General features: G+C 61.7%; 1 protein-coding gene across 1 annotated transcript; it reads left to right on the forward strand.

The window, feature by feature from the left end:
- The first annotated feature begins 552 nt into the window (after positions 1 to 552).
- COL9A3 (collagen type IX alpha 3 chain) lies at positions 553 to 25,324 on the forward strand. The gene is given in 33 exon segments (XM_024238931.3): positions 553 to 672; positions 1,096 to 1,164; positions 2,049 to 2,084; positions 2,758 to 2,829; positions 3,486 to 3,539; positions 4,721 to 4,756; positions 5,048 to 5,071; positions 5,298 to 5,351; positions 5,652 to 5,705; positions 6,124 to 6,165; positions 7,809 to 7,865; positions 8,335 to 8,388; positions 9,094 to 9,147; positions 9,481 to 9,534; positions 10,044 to 10,097; positions 10,459 to 10,512; positions 11,143 to 11,196; positions 11,981 to 12,034; positions 12,140 to 12,193; positions 12,661 to 12,705; positions 12,819 to 12,872; positions 12,957 to 13,010; positions 13,609 to 13,662; positions 13,766 to 13,837; positions 16,305 to 16,340; positions 17,183 to 17,227; positions 20,125 to 20,157; positions 20,392 to 20,538; positions 20,674 to 20,728; positions 21,281 to 21,463; positions 22,881 to 22,958; positions 24,707 to 24,856; positions 24,859 to 25,324. Coding segments are annotated over 33 exon segments (2,052 nt in total). The 5' UTR covers positions 553 to 594; the 3' UTR covers positions 24,897 to 25,324.
- The last annotated feature ends 48 nt before the right edge of the window (positions 25,325 to 25,372 follow it).

The raw sequence follows: 25,372 nt of genomic DNA on the forward strand, positions 1-25,372 counted from the left end.
CGGGTGAGGGGCCGCGGTGGGGGTGCTGCTCCCAGCCCAGCAGGCAGCCCTGGACGGTGACCCCGGAGCAGGAACCAGGGCTGCGCTGGGCACTGACCGGGCCCTGGTACCGAGGCTTCTCCCTCCCCGGGGTCTTCCTGGGCCTTGGGTCGCCTGGGTCCGCTCCGGCGCCTGGGGAGGGGTCTGCGGCCTCGGAAACCCGCGGGTCCCCCCTGCCCCTTCCTGAAGGGAGCCCCTCGGCGCCGCGCGCTGCCTCCCCCACACTCGGGTTGAGGAGCAAGGAGAGAAAAGAGCGTCTTTCTCTCTCGCTCAAAGCTGCGTGTGTGCAACGCGCCAGTCCCGGGATAATTTTAACTCGCGGCCGGAGAGAACGCGCCGCCCGCCCGGCGTCTTTTTTTTTCCACCCCGGCGGGCTGGGCGGCGGCGCGGGGCGGGTAGGAGCCCCCCCGCCCAGGTGGGCCCGGCTGAATGGGGGGCTTGTGCAGGCGGGGGCGGGAAGGGGAAGGGGAAGGGGCCGCCCACCTCCCGCCCCGCCCGCCCGCCCGCGCGCTGCCGGCCCCGACGCCGCCGCCGCAGCTCAGACTCTGCTCAGCCATGGCCCGGCCGCCCGCGTTCGCCCGGCTCCTGCTCCTGCTCCTGCTCGGGGAGCTCCTGGCGGCCGCCGGGGCGCAGGTGAGCGCGAGCTCCGGGCTCTGAGGCTGGATGTGGAGCCGCGACTGCCCCGGCCCCGAACCCGCCACTCCGGGGTGCCCGGCGCAGCCTCGACGCCCCCAGCCCGTGTCGCCGTCGGGGCGCGGAGTCGCCAGAGCCTCGGGATGAGCCCCGTCCGGCCGCGTCCTCGATGGGTCCTCGCTGGTCCGGGTCCGCCCGCGCCGCCGCCTCCTCTGGGAGCACAAGGAGGCCTTTGTTCCCGCGGCCCGAGGGAGGCGGGGGACACACTGCGCGGGGGCGCCGGGCTCCGCCCGAGGCTTTGGGGCTCACCGAGGAGAGCGGCGTCGTCGCAGGCCCCGGAGCCGCTCGGGACCCGGGAGGAAGGGACGCCGGGTCAGGCCCACCGGGGCACCTGCGCTCCTTAATGAGTTTTCTCCGTTTCAGAAAGTGGGACTCCCAGGCCCCCCCGGCCCCCCAGGGCCGCCCGGGAAGCCCGGCCAGGACGGCATTGACGTGAGTTTGGGGGTGGGGAGGGCCCCGAGCGCTCTGGGGTTCTGGCCCTGGCCCTCACCTCCCTGAGCTCCCCGGCCTAATGGAGAGAAAACCAGGCCCCACCTCCCAGAGCCGGGGTGACATCAGGGGGCAGCCAGTGCCTTCACGGGATGGGGGTGGCCCTGCGGGGACTGCTGGTGGGCAGGGGTGGAGGGTGTCACGTGATGGTCCTCCACCCAGAATGCCGGCACTGAGGTGTGTGTCTCTGGGGTCCCCTGAGGGGCCCGTGCCCCGTGTTCGGGGTTCTGGCCTCTGTGGCTGAAGTGGGGAGAGGCACGTCCATCGGGTGGATGGGGGCCGGGGGTCTTGTTGGAGGCTGCTGGGCTCTGGAGCCAGCCATGGAGAGGGCTTAGGAGCCGACTCAGTCCCGAGATGATGTCCCCTACGGGTATCTCAGGCCTGGTGTGGGCCAAGCAGCAGGAGGAGGCGGCTGAAATTCTGCAACTGTGCCTCCCTTGGAGGGACCCTCTGGGGTGAACCTCCCCATGTGGCCACCACCAGGGCAGGGGTCCCCTCAGGGCCTGTCCTCGCTGTGTGGTCCCTGTGGAGGGCTGTGGAGGGCTGCACCAAGAGCCCCCCGTGACCCACCCTCTGCCGCCCTGCCCAGCTCGGCCTCAATGGCCACAGCCTCCTTCCAGTCTGTCCAGTTCACCCCTTTGCCCAGTGCTGCCCCACACAGGGAAGGGTGCCCTCTAGGTAGGGATCGGGGGCTCAGGGGCCCCTTTTGTCTGCTGGGGCTGGGCCTCCGGGGCTGATTTGGAGGCCAGCGCTGCTCTTTTCCCCGAGGCGGGGTTCTTGAGGGACCTCTGATTTTCAGGGTTACATGTGGGTGTCTTTCCTCACAGGGAGAAGCTGGTCCTCCAGGTCTGCCTGGGCCCCCGGTGAGTGTCCCTGGCTGGGGAGACAGCCTTTTTCCAGTCTGGAGAGAAAGGGGGGACTCGAAACAGAGGGGTCATTGATATCCTGTCTCATCCTGCCGGAGCCCGGGTTGCCTGAGGGGAGGCCTCAGAGGGCTTGGAGCAGGCCCGGAGCCAGTGGGGCGGGGCGGGACGGGAGTGTGTGGGCTCAGCCTCTGCATGTTCTGGGCAGGGCCTGGCTTTGAAGCTTTCTTTGGACCAGCGCCAGGCAGGCCGGGGCTGGGGCTGGTACAGCCCTTCAGGTCCTCCAGGCCTGAGGTCACCTGGAGCCCTCCCACCTTCTTCAGCTCCAGGGGTTGAGGGTCCTGGGGCTCAGAGCCCTGTCTGGGCCCACTGGGGGTCCTACAGAGATGCCTGCTGGCCCTTAGCCAGGGAGGCCAAGGTGACCAGACGAAGGTCTCACAGATGCCACTGAGGGATGGGGCAGGCAGCCTTCCTGGGCCAGCAAGGTGTGGGCAAGCAGGACACACGTGCCCCAGCTGAGCCGGGTCTGCCAGACAGCAGGGAGGACCCAGGAGAGGGGCCCATCTCGTATGGCTGGGTTGGGGGGAAGTGGAAAGCATTTTGCTTCATTGCTGAAGGCCTGGGCTCCAGGCCAGACCCCGCCTTCACATCTCTGCCCTTTCCTCCTGCACAGGGACCGAAGGGGGCCCCAGGAAAGCCGGGGAAACCAGGAGAGGCCGGGCTGCCGGGACTGCCGGGTGTGGATGTGAGTGCGCCTGCCCCTCCCCCATGCCCCGCTCCCCGCTCCGGGTCTCTGGAGGAGTCCGGCCTTAATTGCTGTTGTCCAGCTGGGCCTGCTCAGGCCGGAAGCCCAGTCCTGAGAGAAGTCTCCAGAAGTCCCCAACAGGGGTCCTTTGGCCTTCATCCCAGACGCCACTAGCATCTGGCAGGGGACAGAGCCAGCCCAGTGGAGTCGGAAGTCCCGCCAGCCCTCGCTTGTCCAGGAATGAGTGCCCATTGTCAGGCCCCTCTGCCCACTGCTGGCCAGGCCCCTGTGAGCCCCAGGCTGGCCTCGCTCAGTCATCATGGGCTCCAGGCCTGGCCCCAGGGCCACTGGAGTTTTGTTCGGAGGAAGCCGGGCCTGAGAAGTGAGCTGTCCAGTCCTGCTGGGTTGGTCCCCGAGGCCTGACTACAGCAGGTGCCTCCGTTGCTGGCTTCCCGCTGGCTGCCCCCGTCCTCCCAGAGCCTCTGGCCACAGCAGGCAGACAGTGGACAGGGCCAAGAGAGGAGGCTGCTAACCTAAGGGTTTTCTATACCTCTCTGGACTCACCAAGGGAAGGGTCCATGCTTCCACTTTTGCCTGGGGGGTGGCATGTGCTTCCCATGTGGCCCCTTGAGCTCGCCCTCTGCCTCTTTCCCCAGGGTCTGACTGGGCAAGATGGACCCCCTGGACCCAAGGGTGCCCCTGGGGAACGGGTAAGTGCCTGCGCCAAACCTCACCCTCAGAGGTGAGTTCCCCGGCCCCCTCTGGCTGTTCTGTGTCCACAAGGCCAAGGAGCTGGAGTTCCAAGGACAGCTGCCCTGCCCATGCCTGGGGTGGAGGAGCAGAAGGGCAGGGTGCCAAGTGGCCAGTCCCCTGTGCCTGCCTCCCTGCCTCACTTCCACGTATGTTCAGAGTTGTCCTGGGATCCAGACCATGGCAGGGAGAAGGGGGATGGTTTGGGGGAACCCACCCCAGGTGCCTCCTCAGAATGTCCCTGCAGCCCCCAGGGCCCTGGGCGGACCACCACCAGGGACCCCCGGGCACGCGGCCTGCAGAGTCCCCTGTGCCTGCCTGTTGGACACTGAATCCTTTACCCTGACGCAGCGGCACCACCGCCCAAGAGTGCTTTCTCCCCTCGTGGCTTCTGAGTCCAAAGCCGACGCCAGCATCCTCTCTTCGGCCTCATAAGACGTGGCTGTCAGCCAACTGGGTGCCACTGGCCCCAGGCGGAAAGCATCACAGAGGGCAGGAAGGCTGGGCTGGGGACACGAGGACACAGCCCTGCCCTTGGGACCCTTGGGAGCTTGTCAGGCATGAGGTGGATTCTGAGCTGAAAACAGGAGGGAAACAGTAGCTGCTGGCAGCCGAGTCCGTGGTGCCCGGGGGTGTGGGGTGGGCTCGTCCCCAGGCTTTCAGGAGGGGCCTCCAGCCTTAGTGCAGGGCTCGTGTGTGCCGTCCAGGGAATGAGGCATCTCAGGCAGCAGGGGCCAGACAGGGCCCAGAGGGTGTGGAGGGCAGACAGGGCCTGGCTGCCCAAGGCTCTGGGGCTCGCTGACGTGGGCGGGGGCTGAGGACTCAGCCAGGCTCCGTGGGTGGGTTATCGGGAGGGCTTCCTGGTGGAGACAGGCACCTGGGGTCACTTCTCAGACCTGCCCTATGTTGCACCTTCTTGCGGCGGGCGCTGGGACTCTGGTGCCATCTGTCTCCAGCAGCTCCCCAGGACGGCAAAGACCCTCCAGGTCAAGAGGGCTCAGAGGCCCTGCCCCTCTGTGAAGTGGGGACTTGGACCCTGTTGTCCTGGGAGTTGGAGTTGTGGCGTCACACTTCAGAGGGAGGGGATTGGGTTTGCAAATAGAGGCCCAGCCCAAACTAGACGCCTGCTTTCCTCCCACAGGGAAGTCTGGGACCCCCGGGGCCGCCCGGGCTGGGGGTGAGTATGGAGTGTGGTCATCTCCTCTCCATGGGAGTCTGGGGAGCTGGAGAGTCTGGTCTAAATGGGGTGGCCTCCAGGAATCCCAGAGGCCATCCCTGGCCCTCTCGTCTGCAGCCTCTCCGGAGGCTGGTTGCCTGGATGGGGTCCTGGTGCCCTCTCTGGGCTGGGACCAGACACCCATCCCTAGAACCGCCCTTTCCCCGGGACCCACCTGAGCCATCTTAAGGAGGGGTGAGGCGCAGCCCTTCTTGTGCCTGGCAGGCTCTGACCCCATGTTTGGCTTTGCAGGGCAAAGGCCTCCCTGGACCCCCCGTGAGTACTGACAATCCTTGGGGCCCTGAGCAAGCATGCAAGTCCTGAGAGCCTGCCAGGCTGAGATGTCCCAAACTGTGCCTGGGGGTGGGGCTTCTCAGGGGCAGCGATCTGACCACCCCATACTTGGAGCCCCTCTCCCTTTGGAGGTGGCACACCAACCCTGGGTGGGGATCCTCGGGGCTTCCGGGTGCAGACCTCCCCACCTCTCTTTACTTCCCTCCAGGGAGAGGCAGGAGTGAGCGGCCCCCCAGGTGGGATCGGCCTCCGCGGCCCCCCGGTGAGTGGCTGTCCCAGACCCCCTCAGAGTGTGCTCACCTGTGGCCTCCACCCCCAGACTCAACAGCCAGGGGCTCCCTTCCCCTCTCCCTTTTCCCTTTCTCCCCCACCCCAACCTTGGTAGGTGTTGGTAGAAGCCCTGGCCAATGATCCAGACCCGACCTCAGGACGCAGACACCAGCACAGGCCGTGGGAGTGGGGGCTGGCGGGAGCTGGGCGTGTCCACCTCCCTGGGAGAAGCCGGGCACCTCACTCAGGTGGGGGCTGGTCCTACTCTGTCTAAGTCATACCCCCTCCCCAGGGACCTTCTGGACTCCCCGGCCTCCCTGGCCCCCCAGGACCTCCCGGACCCCCTGTAAGTAGTGGGCAGAGGCTCTAAGAAGTGCTGGGCATGGACTAGGACACTGGGTTGGACCCTCCCCATTCCCCGTCCCCAGGCTCCATGCCCCTCCGAGATCTCCTAACCCTAACTTGGCCACTCCCAGGAACAGTCAGTGGTGGGGGCAGTGGCTGTGGCTAGGCCAGCCAACTTGGGGATGGTCAGGACTCAGGTCCCCATGGCCCCAAGGACAGGTGGATTCTGTCATTGTCACATGCCCTGTGGGTGGGCCAGCAGCTCCCAGCAATGGCCACTTGGGGGACGGGATGAAGGGTCTCCAAGTCCCCTGGTGGATGGGGAAGGTCGTGGTCTGTCAGAGAGTGGGTGGGTGGGTTGGGTGGCTGCAGGTGGCTGGGGAGGGCGGGAGAATGTCAGCTGTCTCTTTGTGTCTTAGGGACACCCAGGAGTCCTCCCTGAAGGCGCTACTGACCTTCAGGTAGGCACTTGAAGCCATTTGTTAAGGGGGCTGGGGGGTGCCTACCTTGGGAGAAGGGGGCCTGGCCTGGAGAGGGGCTTGTCCATGCTGGCAAGAAGGCAGGGCCCGAGCCCTCCCTGGGAACGGGAGTTCAGAGCAGACAGCTCGGGCACAACCTGGCAGAGAGGCTGGCTGGGACCTCCCCCTCCCCCTTCCCACCCTCCTCACCACCGTCTAGACCTTCACGGTTCCTCATGAAGCCAGGCGCATGGAGCTGTGCAAATGCAATGAATCACAATCATGTCACAGAGCCATCCAGCTCCCCTGCGTCATCCGCAGAGGGCGCCCTTGGCCACAGATGGCCACAGAATAGTCCCTCACTATTCTGCGTTCGGGACTGGAGTCTGGGACCCACCTTTATCTTGATCTTTGAGCTTCGTCATTCGCCTGAAAAGAAAACAGGCTCAGGCCGGGCGCAGTGGCTCACGCCTGTAATCCCAGCACTTTGGGAGGCCAAGACAGGAGGATCGCTTAAGCTCAGGAGTTTGAGACCAGCCTGGGCAACATAGTGAGATCTTTGTCTCTACAAAAAATTGTTAAAGTAGCCAGACGTGGTGGCGTGCCTGTTGTCCTAGCTATTTGGGTGGCTGTGGTGGGAGGATCACTTGAGCCCAGGAGGCAGAGGTTGCAGTGTGCTGTGATCAAGCCACTGCACTCCAGCATGAGCAGCCAAGCTCAAGCCTGTCTCAAAAAAACGAAGAGGAAAGAAAACGGGATCCATCTCTCCTCTCTGTTTGGCCATCCGTGGTGGCAGTCAGCGCCTTGTTTCCATAGAGAGGTTTGGTAGTTTTGAAGGGAAAAGCTCGGCCTACTCTGACCTGACCACCGACGGCTGTCTACCAGCCTCTCTCCTCACCCCACCCGTGGGCCTAGGTGCCTGGCCAGCCTGTGTCCCAGAAGGGAGGCTTTAGGGAACCTTCCAGAATGTGGTGCGTGGTTGGCCGCCGACCACAGGCTGAGTGGGGCGGGGGCTGAAGATACAGGTCTGCACCCTTGGCCCAGCCTGCCTATTGCAGCCGTAGGATAATCTAGAAGCAGCCCTGGGTTTCCTGAGCATCAGGCCTGTTGCCTGGGCTCACAGCGACCCTCCTAAAAGCCCCATGCCGAGCACATTCCTGTGCTGTGGACAGCCCCCGACCTGAGGCTGCTGCAAGGCCCCCTGCAGAGCCGGCTGCCGCTGTGCTGAATGGCTGCTTTGATACCCAGTGTCTGCCGTGGGGCTGAGAAATCCGAGCCGGCTGCTCCATGCAGCCCCCGCTGTGCTTGGCCAGTGCTGAAGGAGACCCTGTCTGTGTCCTGTCCCAGTGCTCTCACCGGTGCGAAGTGGCCTCCTGGGGTCCCGTCACCGTGCGGAGTGGCCTCCCGGGGTCCCGTCACCCATGCGGAGTGGCCTCCCGGGGCCCCATCACCGTGCGGAGTGGCCTCCCGGGGTCCCGTCACCGTGCAGAGTGGCCTCCTGGGGTCCCGTCACCCACGTGGAGTGGCCTCCCAGGGCCCCGTCACCATGTGGAGTGGCCTCCTGGGGTCCTGCGGGCACTGATCTCTGCATCAGAGGTCCTGCTGTGTTTGGCTGGGAGGGGTCTGACTGCTCTGTTTTCCGACAGTGCCCAAGTATCTGCCCGCCAGGTCCCCCAGGGCCCCCTGGAATGCCAGGGTTCAAGGTGAGTCACGGGTGACTGGGACCCAAGCACCACCCTGTGCTGGGCAGGAGGCAGCTGGGCTCGCATGGGGCTGTGGAGGTGGTGGGTCCAGAAAGCCGGGCCCTGGTTCCAGGCTTGCCCCAGTAAGAAAGCCAGGCCAGCCTCCCTGTCCTGCCTTCAGCACCCCAGTGACACGCTGATGTGGCCAGGCTGGGACTGGCCATGGGTATCAGAGAGAGACTGTGGGGGAGAGCTAGCCTCAAGTTCCCACCCCAGCCCAGCTCTGGCCCGCTCCTGACCGCAGAGCGCCCTCATGTGGGTCCTAGCACCTCTCAGGCCTCGGTTTCCCCATGAGGGCCCAGGCCCACAGTCCTGTGCGCTGCCGTGTGGTGGGCCCTGGGCTGACTGACCCTGCGGGCCTTACTTCAGTGTTGCCAGGGAGGGGGTGTCGGGGGTCTGGGTGGGGCAGTGACCCCACATTTGCTTGCAGGGACCCACTGGCTACAAAGGCGAGCAGGGGGAAGTCGGCAAGGACGGCGAGAAGGTAAAGCTGCCGCATAGCAGCTGGGGTGGAGCTGGGGACTGGAGGCTGCGCTCGGGGGGGAGGGAGGGGCTGGGGGCTGGGCTCAGGCGGGAGGGAGGGGCAGTTTCATGGGTGCACCTGCGCTGGCACCTACTGTGCCTGTCTTCCAGACAGGGTCTGGCTGATCAGAGCTGGGTGATTTAGGCAGGGTCCCTGGACAGACCCCCTCCTGCCTGGCCTTGCTGGAAGCTCCCTGGTTTGTGTCTGTGGCCGGGGCGAGGGGCATCTGTGAGGATGGCTGGCTTTAGCCTGTAGCCTCCCCTCACCTGTGGCCGCTGTCCATGGAGGGTGTCTGTCCATGGTCACCTGCAGGCCGGGGGGCCAGGTCTGGGATGCCCTTTAGCATGGCTGGAGTGATCAGATGAGGAGACCCCAGGTGCACATCAGAGGGGTCCTTGCTTGGCCACGAGGAGGGGCCTGGACAGGGCTGAAGGGCCTTGTGGGAACAGTGACCACGGACCCAGGCCCGGCAGGGCAAGGCCACCGAGACGCGGGGGACTGCTCTGGAACTGTGGGCAAGTGTCCCCTTCACAGAGCCTCCAAGGCCCAACTGTGAAGGGGGCAACACCCCCAGCTGCTTGGGCTTCAGTAGGGTGACTGGAGGCACCGAAAGGTGCAAGGAGAGCCAGATTGGGCCGCTGACCACCCCATCCCCTCTTGTTTCAGGGTGACCCTGGCCCCCCGGGGCCCGCCGGCCTCCCGGGCAGTGTGGGGCTGCAGGTGAGGCTAGGAAGGGGTAAGGATGGCGGGATGGGAACTCAGCCACAGAGTAATCAAGCCGTGCACATATCTACCCCCGAGGGGGCCAGCTCCGGCTGGGGGGGTGTTTGGCCAATACCCAGGCACAGGAGCGCGACCTGGCTGGGGGTCCCACCTCTGCCAATACTGCTGATCTCAAGGCTGGTGCCGCCTCCCTCTGGGGGACCTGAGCTGAGGCTGAGGGCTCATGGAAGACACCAGGGCTCCCAGGGGTACCCCGAGGGCCGAGGCCCTGGGTGCTCCCCGGGATGGAGGTGCAGCCCCAGCCTCTGCATCTGTGTTTCTCTCCCCCAGGGCCCCCGGGGATTACGAGGACTGCCAGGGCCACTTGGGCCCCCTGGGGACCGGGTAAGTCCTGCAGCCCCTAGTGGGGGCCGGCCAGGTGGCTGGGGGCCTGGTTGCCCGCACCTCCAGACTTCAGATGGGCCCCGTGAGTGACACTCTGAAGCAGCCGGCACCCTGGCTCTGGCCATCGCCGCCGTGGCGCAGGCCTTGCTCTGGGCCCCTGTTCTCGCATGTGCCTGGGCGAGGGCTGACAGTCGGCACTCACTGACGCCTGCATGCAGTCCCAGGCTGCTGTGAGGGCTGTTCACGCGTGTGCCTGGGTGAGGGCTGATGAACTCTGCTCGCTGACACCCACACAGACAGTCCCAGGCTGCTGTGAGGGCTGTTGCGGCTTAGGCCAGAGCAGGAGGGGAAGCAGGGATTTGGAGACTATTAGGTGGCATCTTGGGGGAACTTGCTGGGGAGCCCTAGAGGAAGGGCTGCTTGTGTCTGGGCCGCCCCTGGGGGAGCACTGGGGGGATGCTAGCCCAGCCTCAGACAAGAGGACCCCGGATCCCCTCTCTCCTCTGTAGGGTCCCATCGGGTTCCGAGGGCCACCTGGGATCCCAGGAGCACCTGGGAAAGCGGTACGTGTGTCAGTGGACAGTGGGCGCCGTGCCTCGTGGCCTCTCTCCCCTTTCCCTCTGCTCTTCTCAAACGCCCCCAGCTCCACTGGGGCCCCTCTTCTGTGGCTGAACTGTTCCCTGGACACCCTGGGAGGGCTTGTGGCGTGGGTACGGGGGTGCTTACCAATGGAATCCATTCTTTGTGGGACATTCGCCTCCTTTCTGGTTCTGGATGTGGAATGAGGGGTCACCATCGTCCCTCTGGCACTTCTGGCCATCTCTGACCACTCCTGGAGGGCCCAGGCCTGGAGGGGCCCCCATCCCACTCTCCGACCATCCCCATGGTGTTAACTCTGTCCCTGCCCCACCTCATCATTTCCAGGGTGACCGAGGCGAGAGGGGCCCAGAAGGGTTCCGCGGCCCCAAGGGTGACCTCGTAAGTGAGAGGGAACTTGGTTCCCTGGGTCCTTATGTGGAAGAACCCAATTTCCCTCCTGACTCATGCTGGGGAGGGGGACACACTTGGGAGTGAGACTGCGAGAGGCTGCCCTGGGTGGGCCTGGGGGTGCGTGGGGGTGAGCCTGGCCCTGGAGGGCCCCAGCTCTCTCCCTGGCCCCAGCCGTTCTCCCAGAGCCACATGGAAGCTCTGTGGCCCCCTGCAGAGCGGCCCACAGGCCGGGTGGAGGGACAAGGCTCCAGGGCTTGGATCCTGCCCCCCCAGAGAAACGGCTCTCGGGTTGAGCAAGTGAACATGAACAAGGTCCAGAGGTAGCCAAGCGTTCCAGGAGTGGAACTGAAGTGACCGTCCCCAGACTGGTCGGCCTCCACACCTCCCTCGACCGAGCCCTGGCAGCCAGAGCACAGGGAGCCGCCACGCCGTGCTGCAGCATCCGTGGATCCAAACACAGTTTTCTCCACGCACCCACAGGCCCCAGGGTGGTGGTCGGGGGTGGCCCCTGCCGCCGCCCCCCACAGCTCCTTGGTGGCCCCGAGCAGCTGGCTGGGGAATGCGTGAGGCCGTCTGGGAAGAGACTGCCACTGCTTCTGTCACTTGTGTGTCCTCTAGGGCAGACCTGGTCCCAAGGGAACCCCCGGAGTGGCCGGGCCAAGCGGAGAGCCGGTGAGTGCACGTGGCTGCTCCTCAGAGAATGCTCCTGCCTGGGTCCTGGCTATGTACAGGCGGAGACGGCATTCAGAAGGGCTGGAGCTCAGTGCCCTGTGCTGTGGTCATCTTGAAATCCGGGTTAACGGTGGAACAGCCCCGCAGCCCCACACATTTCTCTCTTGCCAGAGCCTCATGAGTGTGCAGGAGTAGGGGCCTCAGGCTGGGTTTGCCTACATGGAGGACACGGGAAGTAAGGGTGGGTGGGTAGCACCGCTGGGCAGAGGTGGGCACTCCCGGGGTCCCGGGCACCTGTGCGGCACCTTCCTTCCTGCTCGGTGCCCACCCTCAGCCCAGACCTGAGCTCCCTTCCAGCCCCTCGTGTTGCCTCTGCCCCGGAGCAGTGCCCTGTCTTGGGACACCCAGCAGTTGGCTGTGTCCTGCTTCCAAAACCAGTCCAGGGTGGACGAGGCGGGCCTGGCCTAAGTCCTGGCTCCCAAGCCTCAGTTTCCCCACTGTAAAATGGGCCAGAACCGAACTTCCTTAGGGCACCATGATGTGCCTGGTGGACGAGGCCTCGGGCGTCAGCGCTGCATCAGCACCGCCTCTGCCACCCACCCGCACCCCTCGCCTGTGTGGTCACCGAGGCAGCACTGGTTGCCACACGGCCACCTCGGTCATGAAACCAGACAACTGCCAGGGTTTGGGGGCAGACACAGTTTTAGGTTGCTGGGGAAGGAGGACTGTAGAGGGAGGGAGGGGGCCGCCTGCCCAACGGGCCTTACGCATCCCTTGTCCCCAGGGCATGCCGGGCAAGGACGGCCAGAATGGCGTGCCAGGACTCGATGGCCAGAAGGTTGGCATGGGGCTCCGGGTGTGACGGGAGGGAGGGGGCTGGAGGGGAGTTCTGCCTCCCGAGGCCTCAGCCTCCCCTCCCGCACCCCAATCTCTGTCCTCACAGGGAGAGGCTGGTCGCAACGGTGCCCCGGGAGAGAAGGGCCCCAACGGGCTGCCGGTGAGTGCCCGGTGGGTGGGGCCAGCCTGGGGCGCCACAGCTTCTGCCTGCCCAGTGGCCCATGTTGGGCTGGATGGGTTGGTCGCTGTAGAGCCGACTCCCTGTGAGGAATTCTGGGGCCTGTGTCCGTCAGGGCCTGGCACAACCCCTGGTGCCCAGTGAGTGCTGTGGACGTTTGCCTGTGTGTTTGCATGTGTGTGCTTATTTGTGTGTACGTGGGACATGTGTGAACGTGTTGATGGCCGTCCCTGGATGCCGTACGGTCATCACCCCCATGGGCTCCAAGTAGGGGCTCCTGCATCCAAGGCCAGGGAAGCTGTCAAAGCCGCACCTCAGGTCCACGAGGCTGGGAGAAGTCGGGGTGCACTCACTCTGGCCCCTGCACCCTGCCTGTGTGCACGCCCCTGTGTGCTGCTGCCTGTGTGCAATGTGACTGGCAGCCCTGACCGCAAGCTCTCTCCTGGCAGGGCCTCCCCGGACGAGCGGGATCCAAAGGCGAGAAGGGAGAACTGGTACGTGGCTGCAGCCGCTTTCTTTCTGGGAGAGGAGGCAAGGGGCCGGGAGGCGAGCGACCTGGCCCCGATGCAGGTGTAGGCAGGTACTCACAGCTCTCCTTCCTCTGCAGGGCAGAGCTGGGGAGCTGGGTGAGGCTGGCCCCTCAGGAGAGCCAGGCGTCCCTGTGAGTATCTGCGGCGCCCCAGACCCCACCCCATCCAGCCTATGTGCAGACCCTGCCCTGACACCCTCCTTCCTTTCCCTGTAGGGAGATGCTGGCATGCCTGGGGAGCGTGGTGAGGCTGGCCACCGGGGCTCAGCGGTGAGTGCAGGGACGTGGCCCGGGGTCGGGGGTTAGCACTGAGCCATTGGCACGTGGCCCCAGTTTCTGAGCAGGCCGGGGTGGCATTTGGTTGCCTCGATGGGCCAGGCCCACAAAAGCCTAGGATGCCAGGAGGTGTGGGGCCCCGCCTTCTTGTCCCTCACCCGCTGGGAGACGGTCGGGGCCAGGCCGGAGCTGCCCTGTTTCCTTCTTGTCCCTCGCCCGCTGGGAGATGGTCAGGGCCAGACCAGAGCTGCCCTGTTTTCAAGCCTTCTATGCTGAGCCCAGCCTTGTGCCCTCATAGACTGAGATAATGACAGCACCAGCCACAGGGCCCTGGTGGGGGGAGCCATGGGCATGGGTGCCTGGCCCCGAGTCTGGCCTGACAAATTGGGTCCAGGGCATGCCTGAGTTCTGAGACCCTCTAAACTGCCCTGGGAGTTAGCCCTGCCTCTGTCCCCAGCAACCCAGCCAGGTGGCTTAGAACCGGCTCCTGTGTCCACCCACTCTGGGGGGAGGCCGAGCCAGGCTCCCTGGGACCTCTTGGGGACTCCTCAAACCCTGAGACATCCACTCACACCTCACCTTTGTCTTCCAGGGCGCCCTCGGCCCACAAGGCCCTCCCGGAGCCCCTGGTGTCCGAGGCTTCCAGGTGGGTGAGGTTGGGGCAAGGGCCTGGCACAGGGGGCGGCACACCCAGACCGGCCAGACCCGACAGGCTATGGGCACTGACGAGCCAGGACCTCCTTCCCCAGGGCCGGAAGGGCAGCATGGGAGACCCTGGCCTTCCAGGACCCCAGGGCCTCCGAGGTGACGTGGGTGACCGGGTAAGTGGCCCTCTCAGCAGGAAGATCCCCTGCTGCCCCCTCTACCCCCATACCACAGTCCCCCACCCCCCACTACAGTGCTCCACCCCCCACCACAGTCCCCCACCCCCCACCACAGTCCCCCTACCCCCTACCACAGTCCCCCCACCCCCTACCACAATGCTCCACCCCCCGCCACAGTGCTCCACCCCCCACCACAGTCCCCCCACCCCCCACCACAGTGCTCCACCCCCCACCACAGTCCCCCACCCCCTACCACAGTCCCCCCACCCCCCCCACAGTCCCCCCACCCCCTACCAGAGTGCTCCACCCCCTACCACAGTCCTCCACCCCCCACCACAGTCCCCTACCACCCCAGTCCCCCACCCCCTACCACAGTCCCCCACCCCCCACCACAGTCCCCCCCACCCCCTACCACAGTCCCCCACCCCCCACCACAGTCCCCCACCCCCCACCACAGTCCCCCCACCCCCCCCACAGTCCCCCCACCCCCCCACAGTCCCCCCACCCCCTACCACAGTGCTCCACCCCCTACCACAGTCCTCCACCCCCCACCACAGTCCCCTACCACCCCAGTCCCCCACCCCCTACCACAGTCCCCCACCCCCCACCACAGTCCCCCCCACCCCCTACCACAGTCCCCCACCCCCCACCACAGTCCCCCACCCCCCACCACAGTCCCCCCACCCCCCACCACAGTCCTCCACCCCCCACCACAGTCCCCCCCACCCCCTACCACAGTGCTCCACCCCCCACCACAGTCCTCCACCCCCCACCACAGTCCCCTACCGCCCACCACAGTCCCCCACCCCCCACCACAGTCCCCACCCCCTACCACAGTCCCCCACCCTCCACCACAGTCCCCCACTCCCCACCACAGTCCCCCACCCCCTACCACAGTCCCCCACTCCCTACCACAGTCCCCCACCCCCCACCACAGTCCCCCACTCCCTACCACAGTCCCCCACCCCCTACCACAGTCCCCCAACCCCCCACCACAGTGCTCCACCCCCACCACCATCCTCCACCCCCCACCACAGTCCTCCAACACCCCACCACAGTGCTCCACCCCCACCACCATCCTCCACCCCCCACCACAGTCCCTCACCCCCCACCACAGTCCCCTGGGAAGCAGACAGGGAGAGGCCCTCGCAGCTCCCGGTGGGAAATCTGGCCGTGGGCAGTGTCTCCCTGTGTGGCGGAGGCAGTGGCATCAGGGCCCCGACTGTGGCGCCTTTGGCCCCTCTGACCTTCCACGTGGTGTTCCTTGTGGGCGGGAGGCTGCGGAGCCTGGGCCGCTCTGCCTCCTGCCCTGCGTAGAAGCCTGGCGGGACCTGCACATGGTCAGTGTTCATTCCTCAAGACTGGCGTGGAGGCTGAGGCTCAAGAGCCATGCCTGCTCCTGCCTAGCGAGTGTCTGCAGAGGTGCCATTGACAGAGGATCACGTTGCTATAAAATAGGTTTGAACACCATGTGCCAAGTGACTGTAACAGTCACATCTACCTCGTCAAGACTTTTTCCTGCTGGTCTTGCAGCAGCTGCAGCATTAGCTCCTTGGGGGTCCGGGCAGAAGGGGGGCATGACCTACCCAGGGCCACAGCTCACTGGGAGGAGCCTGTGGGTCTGGTCTGGGCCCCAGCCACGCTCCACCAGGTCCTTGGGGACCTCATGTGCCTGCTGTGACAGCCTCTGCTGGGCAGACAGACCCCTTTTTAGACGTGAATCCCGAGAAGCCTCCAGGACACGGCTGCAGATGCCCCATCATTCCAGGGGGATGGTCATTCCAGGGTGATGGCCGGAGCTGTGGACACCACCACCCCATGGGGGCATAGCGGGCTGTTTGTTGGCCTCCAGGCAGGACATTCCAGAGGTGGGGGCCATGCCAGCAACCTCAGGGCCTCCGAGATGGCAGGGCTGGCACCCGCCCCGAGGGCACTGCGCCTGTCCCAGGTGTGGGTGGGGCCTGGTGGCTGAATTTCCCTTTCACTTTAAACTTACGGGAAAGCCTCCCGCTTTTCTGCCATTTGGGCAAGTTCTCACTTACGCAGCCATGTGAACAAATGGACGTTTTTTTAAAGGGATTCATAGCAACTCCCAGACATGTCCTAATTTCACAATCTCAGGGGAAGGTGATTAGATGAGCTTTTGCATCTTTGACTCCACTGCGATGGAATTATCCTGCGATTGTGCAAAAATACCGGCACGAATTCACGGGTGTTACAAACAATGCCAAACCTAACGGGATTTCACTACCCACAAGGGGAGGCTGGACAGAGCCGTCGGGCCAAGAGGCTGTGAACGTGAGCTTGGCCTTTGGGCCTGTGTCTGGGAGCCGGTGTTCACAGAAGCCCTTTGTGCAGCACAGATGGGGATGTGGGGAGGTGTTTACCATTCCTGGGCCCAGGGCAGGCTCACTTTAGGGATTACTGCCATTCCTCTAATCCAGAACCTTCTCTCCATGCCCAGGGTCCGGGAGGTGCCGCAGGCCCTAAGGGAGACCAGGTGAGCTGGGCACAGGCCGGGGCAGAAGGAAGGACGGCAAAGCTGCACAGCTTCTCCCAGGCTCCGCCTGCCCCGGCTCTGGCCCTGGCTGTGTTTTCGGGACGCTGAGCCTCCTTTCTCCTCTTGCTATCTCCATTGGTCGCCCTTTCTGGCTCCTGCCACTCCTGCTTAGCACAGTGACAGCAGCTCTGGGCACCCAGCCCCCAGGCATGCCCCGGCATCCCCCGCTGCCTTCCTGGGTGCAAACAGCTGGCCAGAGTGTCCCTGCATGGCTGTGGGTGCAACAGAAGCTGCTTCTAGTCCAGGAGGCATCAATGGGAACTCTCAAAGGGACAGAGGTGTTTCCTGCTGTCCTTCTGGAGAACTGACAGAGGGCAGGGGCTAGTCTCTGCATGTGTGTTTTGCAGGCAGATTCAAAATGCATTTCTGCTCTTCGAAGCACTTTTCTCTTTGGAAAAGTGTCAGGGTGGGTGGGGCCATGGTCGTGGCTGCCCTGCCCTCCTGCAGAGCCATCACTTCTAGGCACAAGGCCTCTCCATAGGGCTGGAGGGCCTGCAGCCATCGAACCCCCACCCCAGGTTCAGGTTCTGCTTGGCAGAAAAGCCTCATTATGCAAACAAATGTCTTCCATTTTTTGGCCCCGCCCCCGCCTGCAGGTCTCCCAAGGCAGGGTCCTGGGCTGCGTTTGGAGCGGGTTAAAAGGCAGCCCTGGGGCCTGGGCTTTTGGCCTCGAATCAAGATGAACGTTACACGCACGGAGGCTTGAGAGCAGGCAGTTTAAGGCATGAAGTCCCTACTCATGCATGAACAGCTCTTTTAACTTTGGGGTGTATCATTTTCAGGGTATTGCAGGTTCCGACGGTCTTCCTGGGGATAAAGGAGAACTGGTGAGTGAGTAATTAGTTAACCTCACTGTTACCAACAGCTGGGAGCAAGGTCGCCACTGTGGCTGGGGAACAGTCCTGGGGACAGGGTCAAAATCTGCAGCTCCCGGTGGAAGATCCGCAGCTCTGCTGCGCAGCGTGGGGATGCAGCAGGGTCGGGCAGAGGCCCTGGCCACTGGCCGCCCCTTAGCAAGTGGGCAGGGCCTGGCAGGAAAACTCAGCGGCTCTGGAGTCTGACCTGACCCGGTGCTCAGACATGTGGGCTCCCACACTCTGCCCCGTGGTGTGGCACCTGCATGAAGCAGTCACAGCTGCGTTTTTGTTTTGTTTTTTTGTTTTTGTTTTTTTGGGGTTTTTTGTTTCGAGACGAGTCTCACTCTGTTGCCCAGGCTGGATGGAGTGCAGTGGCGCAATCTCAGCTCACTGCAAGCTCGGCCTCCCAGGTTCACGCCATTCTCCTGCCTCAGCCTCCCGAGTACCTGGGACTATAGGCGCCCGCCACCACGCCCGGCTAATTTTTTTGTATTTTTAGTAGAGACGGGGTTTCACTGTGTTAGCCAGGATGGTCTCGATCTCCTGACCTCGTGATCCACCTGCCTCGGCCTCTCAAAGTGCTGGGATTACAGGCATGAGCCACCACGCCCGGCAGGGTTTTTTTTTGAGACGATGTTTTGCTCTGTTGCCCGGCCTGGAGCACAGTGGCGCGATCTCGGCTCACTGCAGCCTCCGCCTCCCGGGTTCAAGAGATTTTCCTGCCTCAGCCTCCCAAGTAGCCAGGATTATAGGCCCTCCCACAGCCGACTAATTTTTTGTGTTCTTTTGGGTTTTGTTTGTTTGTTTGTTTTTGAGACGGAGTCTCGCTCTTTCGCCCAGGCTGGAGTGCAGTGACGCCATTTCGGCTCACTGCAACCTCCCCGGTTCAAGCGATTCTCCTGCCTCGGCTTCCTGAATAGCTGGGATTACAGGCGCCCACCACCACGCCCGGCTAATGTTTGTATTTTTAGTAGAGACAGGGTTTCACCCTGCTGGCCAGGCTGGTCTCGAATTCCCGACCTCAGGCAATCTGCCCGCCTCAGCCTCCCAAAGTGCTGGGATTACAGGCACGAGCCACCGCCCATGGCCTAATTTTTGTATTTTTAGTAGAGACGCGGTTTCACCATGTCAGCCAGGCTGGTCTCAAACTCCTGACCTCAGGTGATCCGCCTGCCTCAGCCTCCCAAAGTGCTGGGATTACAGGCGTGAGCCACCGTGCCAGGCCCACAGCTGGTTTTTAACTGAAGAAAACTCCACTTCCACAGGCCTAAAACTCAGGTGAAGCATGAAATTAGGTTCTTGTTTGAGTCCCTTGACAGACACATTTCTCCTTCCGGAGGTAACAAATGGAGCAGTCGTGAGTCCGAGGGAAGGACGGCCTTTCTGGCTTTCCCGAGGCCGGGGTTTTTCCTCTATGATTAAGTCTTTCCTTTGTTTCTGGGTGAAATAGAAACAGCCCAGCCCCAGGGACCCCAGTCTCTGGCAGACCCCCGCAGCCCAGTGTAAACTTTTTATGCCTGGGGACAAAAGACCTCAGTTGTATGTGTTTCATTTAGTGAATTCTTTTTTTATTTTTTATTTTTGAGACGGAGTCTTGCTCTGTCCCCAGGCTGGAGTGCAGTGGTGGGATCTCAGCTCACTGCAATCTCTGCCTCCTGCGTTCAAGCGATTCTCCTGCCTAAGCCTCCCGAGTAGCTGGGACTACAGGTGCCTACCATCACACCCAGCTAATTTTTGTATTTAGTAGAGATGGGGTTTCACCATGTTGGCCGGGCTGGTCTCAAACTCCTGACCTTGTGATCTGCCCGCCTCTGCCTCCCGAAGTGCTGGAATTACAGGCGTGAGCCACCGCTCCCGGCCCATTTAGTGAATTCTTAGATAACCCTGACAAATGGACCCTGGAAATCCCAGAAGCTGCCCTACCTGGCCACTGTTGCTGGTGGGGTGAGGGGCAGAGCCCCTTGCAGGCGGAAAAGCTAAGGCTTTGCTCTCAGCTACTTGCACAGCCGGGCTGTGTGAGGTGACCCCCACCCTCCTGGCCTGAGCGGAGCATGGTGTCGGGGCCCGGTCGGTCCCTCTGCTGCGTGGTTAGACTGTGTCAGTCTGTTTTCTGCAGCTGTAACGGAACACCACAGCTTGGGTAATTTACAAGGAAAAGAGATCCATGTGGCTCCTAGTTCTGGAGGCTGGGAAGCCCAAGACCGAGGGGCGCATCCATCGAGGGCCTCCCCACTGCGTCATTCCATGATGGAAGGGCAGAAGGGCCAAGAGGAGGTGCCAGAGACAGGGAAGGAGCCCAACCCATCCTTTTCATGAGGAACCCACTGCAGAGACAGGAGATAACTGTGTTAGTTTACTCCGGAGAGCCGAGCTCTCAAACCTAATCACCTCTCAAAGGCCCCACCTCTTAACAGCATCGCAGTGGCCATTCAACTGCAGCATGTGTTTTGGAGGAGACATTAACCCGGCCGACTGTGTGTTGACGCACCTGGGGCCAGTCATTCCTGAGGACCCAGCTGGAGCGCGTTCCAGGGTTTTAGGGCAGAGAGGTTCAGCCTAGCACTAGGCATGTTAGTAAGAAAAAGGAATGGAAACGAAGTAAGCACGTGTAAGAGACAGCACCGCGCAGCTACCAAAGTCACTCTTCCCGGGAAAGTAAGTTTTTAAAAAGCTTCAATCAATCGATGCAATCACAGAAATATAAAAAATGTATATAGAATAACAGAAGGACGGAACCACTGTCAATATTTGGATGTAGTCTAATAGCAGGTGTGTGGATGATTTGATTTATTTTATCCTCAGCTGGCTACTTCCCACCCACCCAACAATACACACTTAGTTAAAGCACACAACTTTTCTCTTCACAGGGTCCCAGCGGCCTGGTCGGACCCAAAGGAGAGGTGAGTGCCCGGCGACTGTTCCAATGACACCATCCGTGGGCGCCTGCTGGCTTCCTGCCCACCGCTGGGCAACGAGGCAGCCCTGCAGGGCACTGCCCAGATCTGAGATTGTAAAAAAGCTTGCTCTGGTCAAGGCTGGGCAAGACGGCTCCTTGTCGGCCGGGAAAGAGCACGTCGGGGTGGCTCTGGGCTCCTGGGCTCACCCCTGACCCACCTTCCTCTGTTTCTCTGCAGTCTGGCAGTCGAGGGGAGCTGGGCCCCAAAGGCACCCAGGGTCCCAACGGCACCAGCGGTGTTCAGGGTGTCCCCGGGCCCCCCGGTCCTCTGGGCCTGCAGGGTGTCCCGGGTGTTCCTGGCATCACGGGGAAGCCGGGAGTTCCGGTACGTCACTGTCCCAGCTTTCACAGGGTTGGGATCGTGTTTTTTCCTGAAGGAAGTTACTTTGCGGGGTGATGGTGGGAATGCCTTACAGAGGCTGCCGCCCCCATGCTGACGAATGTGTGGGGTGAATTCCAGGGGAAGGAGGCCAGCGAGCAGCGCATCAGGGAGCTGTGTGGGGGGATGATCAGCGGTAAGTCAGCCACCCGCACCTGCTGCAGCGGGGCCCGTCCCCACCTGGGGGTACCGTGCCTGGGGCTACACACAGAGCCTTTGCGCCACCGCTTTCCAGCCAAAGTGAGCCGCTGGCACTCACCCCGCCTGTTAGCCCTTGGGGGTCCACGTCCACCTTGGCGTCTGCCTGTCCTCTGCACTAGAGGATGACCCACTCTCCAGCCCCGGATTCAACCAGATTCCCGGCACGCAGCAGATGCCCTAAAGCCTGCAGAATGCGATGGGTACAAGAACAGCGGAGTGTGCCCCTGTGGCTGGCAGGGCAGGTCCCTAAACACCCCCAAGGGCACTTCCTTCACCTTCCCACTCTCAGGCTTCTCAGGCTCCAAGGGGTTGGGGGTCCTTTCTAGCTCCGGCGTTCATCACCCCAAAGCAGTTAAACCATTTTCCATCAATCAGAAGGAAAACTTCCTTCTGGAAGGCAGCACTGTGTAGGTATTTTATGCTTTACGTAACAATACTTTTGATGATCCTCTCTCGAGTAAACGCCTGCACCCTTGTTTTCCCAAAGAACAAATTGCACAGTTAGCCGCGCACCTAAGGAAGCCTTTGGCACCCGGGTCCATTGGCCGGCCCGGTCCAGCTGGCCCCCCTGGACCCCCAGGACCCCCAGGCTCCATTGGTCACCCTGGCGCTCGAGGACCCCCCGGATACCGCGGTCCCACTGGGGAGCTGGGAGACCCTGGGCCCAGAGGTGAGTGTTTGACCCCATGACACAGTCACCCTGCTGTAAAAATCCCTGAGACTGACTTGTTAGGAGGCGCTGCTTCTGGTGCCTGCCATGCGCCCTCAGTGGTAACCCCTGGAAGGTGGGGGCCTCTCATGTTTTAGGGTGTAGCGCAGTTAACTCCTTAGTAATCCTGTGGGAACTGGAACATTTTAAAAATGTGATGTTTTTCTCAAATACCATTAGAACAATATTTGGCAGGGAGGGATTGATTAAAAATGTGATGAAGGCTTGGCGCGGTGGCTCACACCTGTAATCCCAGCACTTTGGGAGACTGAGGTGGGCAGATCACGAGGTCGGGAGTTCAAGACCAGCCTGACCAACATGGTGAAACCCCCGTCTCTACTAAAAATACAAAAAATTAGCTGGGCATGGTGGCACACGCCTGTAATCCCAGCTACTTGGGAGGCTGAGACAGGAGAATCACTTGAACCTGGGAGGCGGAGGTTGCAGTGAGCCGAGATTGCACCATTGCACTCCAGCTTGGGCGACAGAGCGAGACTCCATCTCCACAAAAGAAAAAAAAATGTGAGGAATAGCCGGGCGTGGTGGCTCATGCCTGTAATCCCAGCACTTTGGGAGGATGAGGCAGATGGATTACTGGAAGTCAGGAGTTCAAGACCAGCCTGGCCAACATGGTGAAACCCTGTCTCTACTAAAAATACAAAATTAGCCGGGCAAAACACAGATGTAAGATTTGAATGACGCAATTAGAGGGATGTGAAAATGCCCTTAGATGACCCATGGGTCGAAAATCATTTAAAATATGATTACAAAATATTAATAAATACTCAACTGCTTAATAGGCATAAATATTTTGAACAAAACTAAAATCCCATTCAAATTGGCTGCCGGAGGTCAGGGAGGTGGTTCAGCCGTGCACGGCTCAGCAGCAGGCATAGGTTCTGACGGCTGTGCCACTGGGCGGTTTCACTCTGGGAACATCTGAGTTCACTTGTGCAAGCCCGGCCTCCCGCACCCCTGGGCCATGTGCCAGAGCCTGGGGCTTACGGCTGCAGACCTGCACAGCCTGTTACTGTGCTGGGCCTTGTGGGCGGTTCTAACATGGTGGTGGGTATCTGTGTTAAACATCCAAACACGGGAAAGGTATGGTAAAAATTGGGTATGATAATCTTACGGGACCACTGTCGCCTATGCGGTGTGTCGTCCTCCTGCAGCCGTCCTGCGGCACAAGACTGTGTACAGGTGGGTCCCTCTTGTCAGACCCCATCAAGCCCTACGCATGTGACATCTGTACTTTTCTAAATGGTTCCACTTCGGTAAAAAGCTGGCACCCTGTTTGTTACAAAGGTCGATCAGACACCGCTGTGGTGTGGCTGCAACAGATACTCTAACCATGTGTCTGTGTCACACCTCGTGACAGGAAACCAGGGCGACAGAGGAGACAAAGGCGCGGCAGGAGCAGGGCTGGACGGGCCTGAAGGAGACCAGGGGCCCCAAGGTACGAGTCCACGGCCAGCAAGGCTTCACTGGGTGACATCTCTTCTGCCATCTTGTAGCTTTATGTGGGGGCGTGCTTGGGTTATGAATGGGTCTCTTTTCCTCTTCTCTTGGCAAAGCAGAGAGACAAGATTAGGAATTATCTCAATAACCACTTTAATACATAAAAGTTTAATCGGGGCTGGGTGCGGTGGCTCTCACCTGTAATCCCAGCACTTTGGGAGGCTGAGGCAGACGGATAACCTGAGGTCAGGAGTTTGAGACCAGCCTGGCCAACACAGTGAAACCCCATCTGTATTAAAAATACAAAAATGAGCCGGGCGTGGTGGCGAGCGCCTGTAATCCTGGATACTTGGGAGGCTGAGACAGGAGAATCGCTTGAACCCGGGAGGCGGAGGTTGCAGGTTGCAGCGAGCCGAGATGGCACCACTGCCTTCCAGCCTAGCGACAGAGTGAGACTCCATCTCAAAAAAAAAAAAGTTTAATCAGTAAGCAGATCCTCCTGGATCTATTTTAGCTAAGTCAATTTGGTTAGATTCTGTTTAAGCTACTCAGTGTCTATTTCAGTTAAATTCTAACAGAATGTTCTCTTAATTGACCTGTGCATACATTGAATATTTCCATTTCTAATGTCAAGAATAAATGCTTTGTCACGGAAGGAGGCAGTGCCAGGATCCTTGGCAAAGGCCATCCCCTGCCTGCCCCTGCCTTAGCCTGGTGCCTTCTCAAAACCAGGAGGCCTTAGACTTCAAGGATGTGTGTGCCCAGATGAGAAGGATCCCGAACAGTCTTTGAGAAGGCACCCGCTCCCACGTCTGCCTGGGTGCCCTGGAGCCCTCTCCTCTCCCCCACCCACCCCACCTCTGCCTGGGTGCCCTGGAGCCCTCTCCTCTCCCTCACCCACCCCACCTCTGCCTGGGTGCCCTGGAGCCCTCTCCCCTCCTCCACCCACCCCACCTCTGCCTGGGTGCCCTGGAGCCCTCTCCCCTCCTCCACCCACCGCACCTCTGCCTGGGTGCCCTGGAGCCCTCTCCTCTCCTTCCCTCCACGCACGCACACTGCTTTCTAGGTGCCCTGGAGCCCTCTCCCCTCCTCCCCTCCAGGCACGCACACTGCTCTCTGGGTGCCCCATGCTCCTGGACTCTCCTTTGCTGACCTAGCTCTGCCTCTACCTGGTGTCCAAACGCACAGGGGTCCCAGGCCCCAGCCACATCTCTCCACCTGTGGCTCTGAACAGCGTCTGTGTTGCGCTTGCTGGTGGACAGCAGCCTCCCGGCTGCGCCATGCCCACACCATTCTGGACTTTGTCACCTCATCTCAGTGAAGGGCTCTGACACCCCCCACTTAGGCGGCTGACTCCCTCTTCCCTCACACCCAGGCCTTCCCCCATGGTTCCACTGTCATCACTCACCAAAGCCACCCCACAGCCCCCCACCCCAGGCCCCCTGCTCACTCCAAATCCACTCCTTACTCACACAGCCCCCACCAAACCCGCGTAAGTCAGAATGCAGGTGTCCTCAGGACGGCTCTGCACCCCTGCCTGGAGCTGGCTGTGCCTGACCTTCTCCGGGCACTCCTGACCGCCAGCCCCGCGGAGAGCCTTTGTGCGCCCTGTTCCCTCGGCCTCCCCCCCCCAAGCGAAGAGTGAGCTGATGGAAGAGCAGGGCGTGCCCGCAGCTGGACGTCAAGTCCCCCTGCTTTCAGTCTGGGCTGCAGCTGAACTCAGGACCCCTTCTGCTCTGTCCTAAGGACCCCAAGGTGTGCCCGGCACCAGCAAGGACGGCCAGGATGGTGCTCCCGGCGAGCCTGGGCCTCCCGGAGATCCTGGGCTTCCAGGTGCCATTGGGGCCCAAGGAACACCGGGGATCTGCGACACCTCAGCCTGCCAAGGAGCCGTGTTACAGGGGTTGGGGAAAAATCAGGCTCTAGAAGCTCATAAAATTCGACATGAGGAAGTAAGCAAGTGACAAGGACGCCTGAAGCGCAGTGGGGCGGTCGTGAGGGAGCGGGCAGTGTGGCAGGCTGGTGACGTCCAGGAGAGGGAGCCCCTGGCTGCCCCGCGGCCGCCGACTGGACACGCGGGCCCTGCCAGCGAGCACCCTCATCGGGCTGTCGCCTGACAGCATACCTCAAAAGGCCCCAGCTAATAAACCTGTAAGCCCAACATTTGAGAGAAGGTAGGGTGTATATATAAAAGGTTGTGTACAACTCCACGAGGTGAAAAATATTCAGTAACTTGTTTACATAGCATTTGTGTAAAGACTATGATTTCATCCCAATAAAATGATATATTAAATCTTCAGATTAATGACTGGCTATAGAGTAACAAAAAAATAAAGAATTTAATGTACAGTAAATTCTCTCCCATACAAAGGTCCAGTCTGATGTTTTGTGTACAAACTCACATCTCCAATT

Source organism: Pongo abelii, chromosome 21, assembly GCF_028885655.2.
Source record: "Pongo abelii isolate AG06213 chromosome 21, NHGRI_mPonAbe1-v2.0_pri, whole genome shotgun sequence".
Taxonomy (NCBI): domain Eukaryota; kingdom Metazoa; phylum Chordata; class Mammalia; order Primates; family Hominidae; genus Pongo; species Pongo abelii.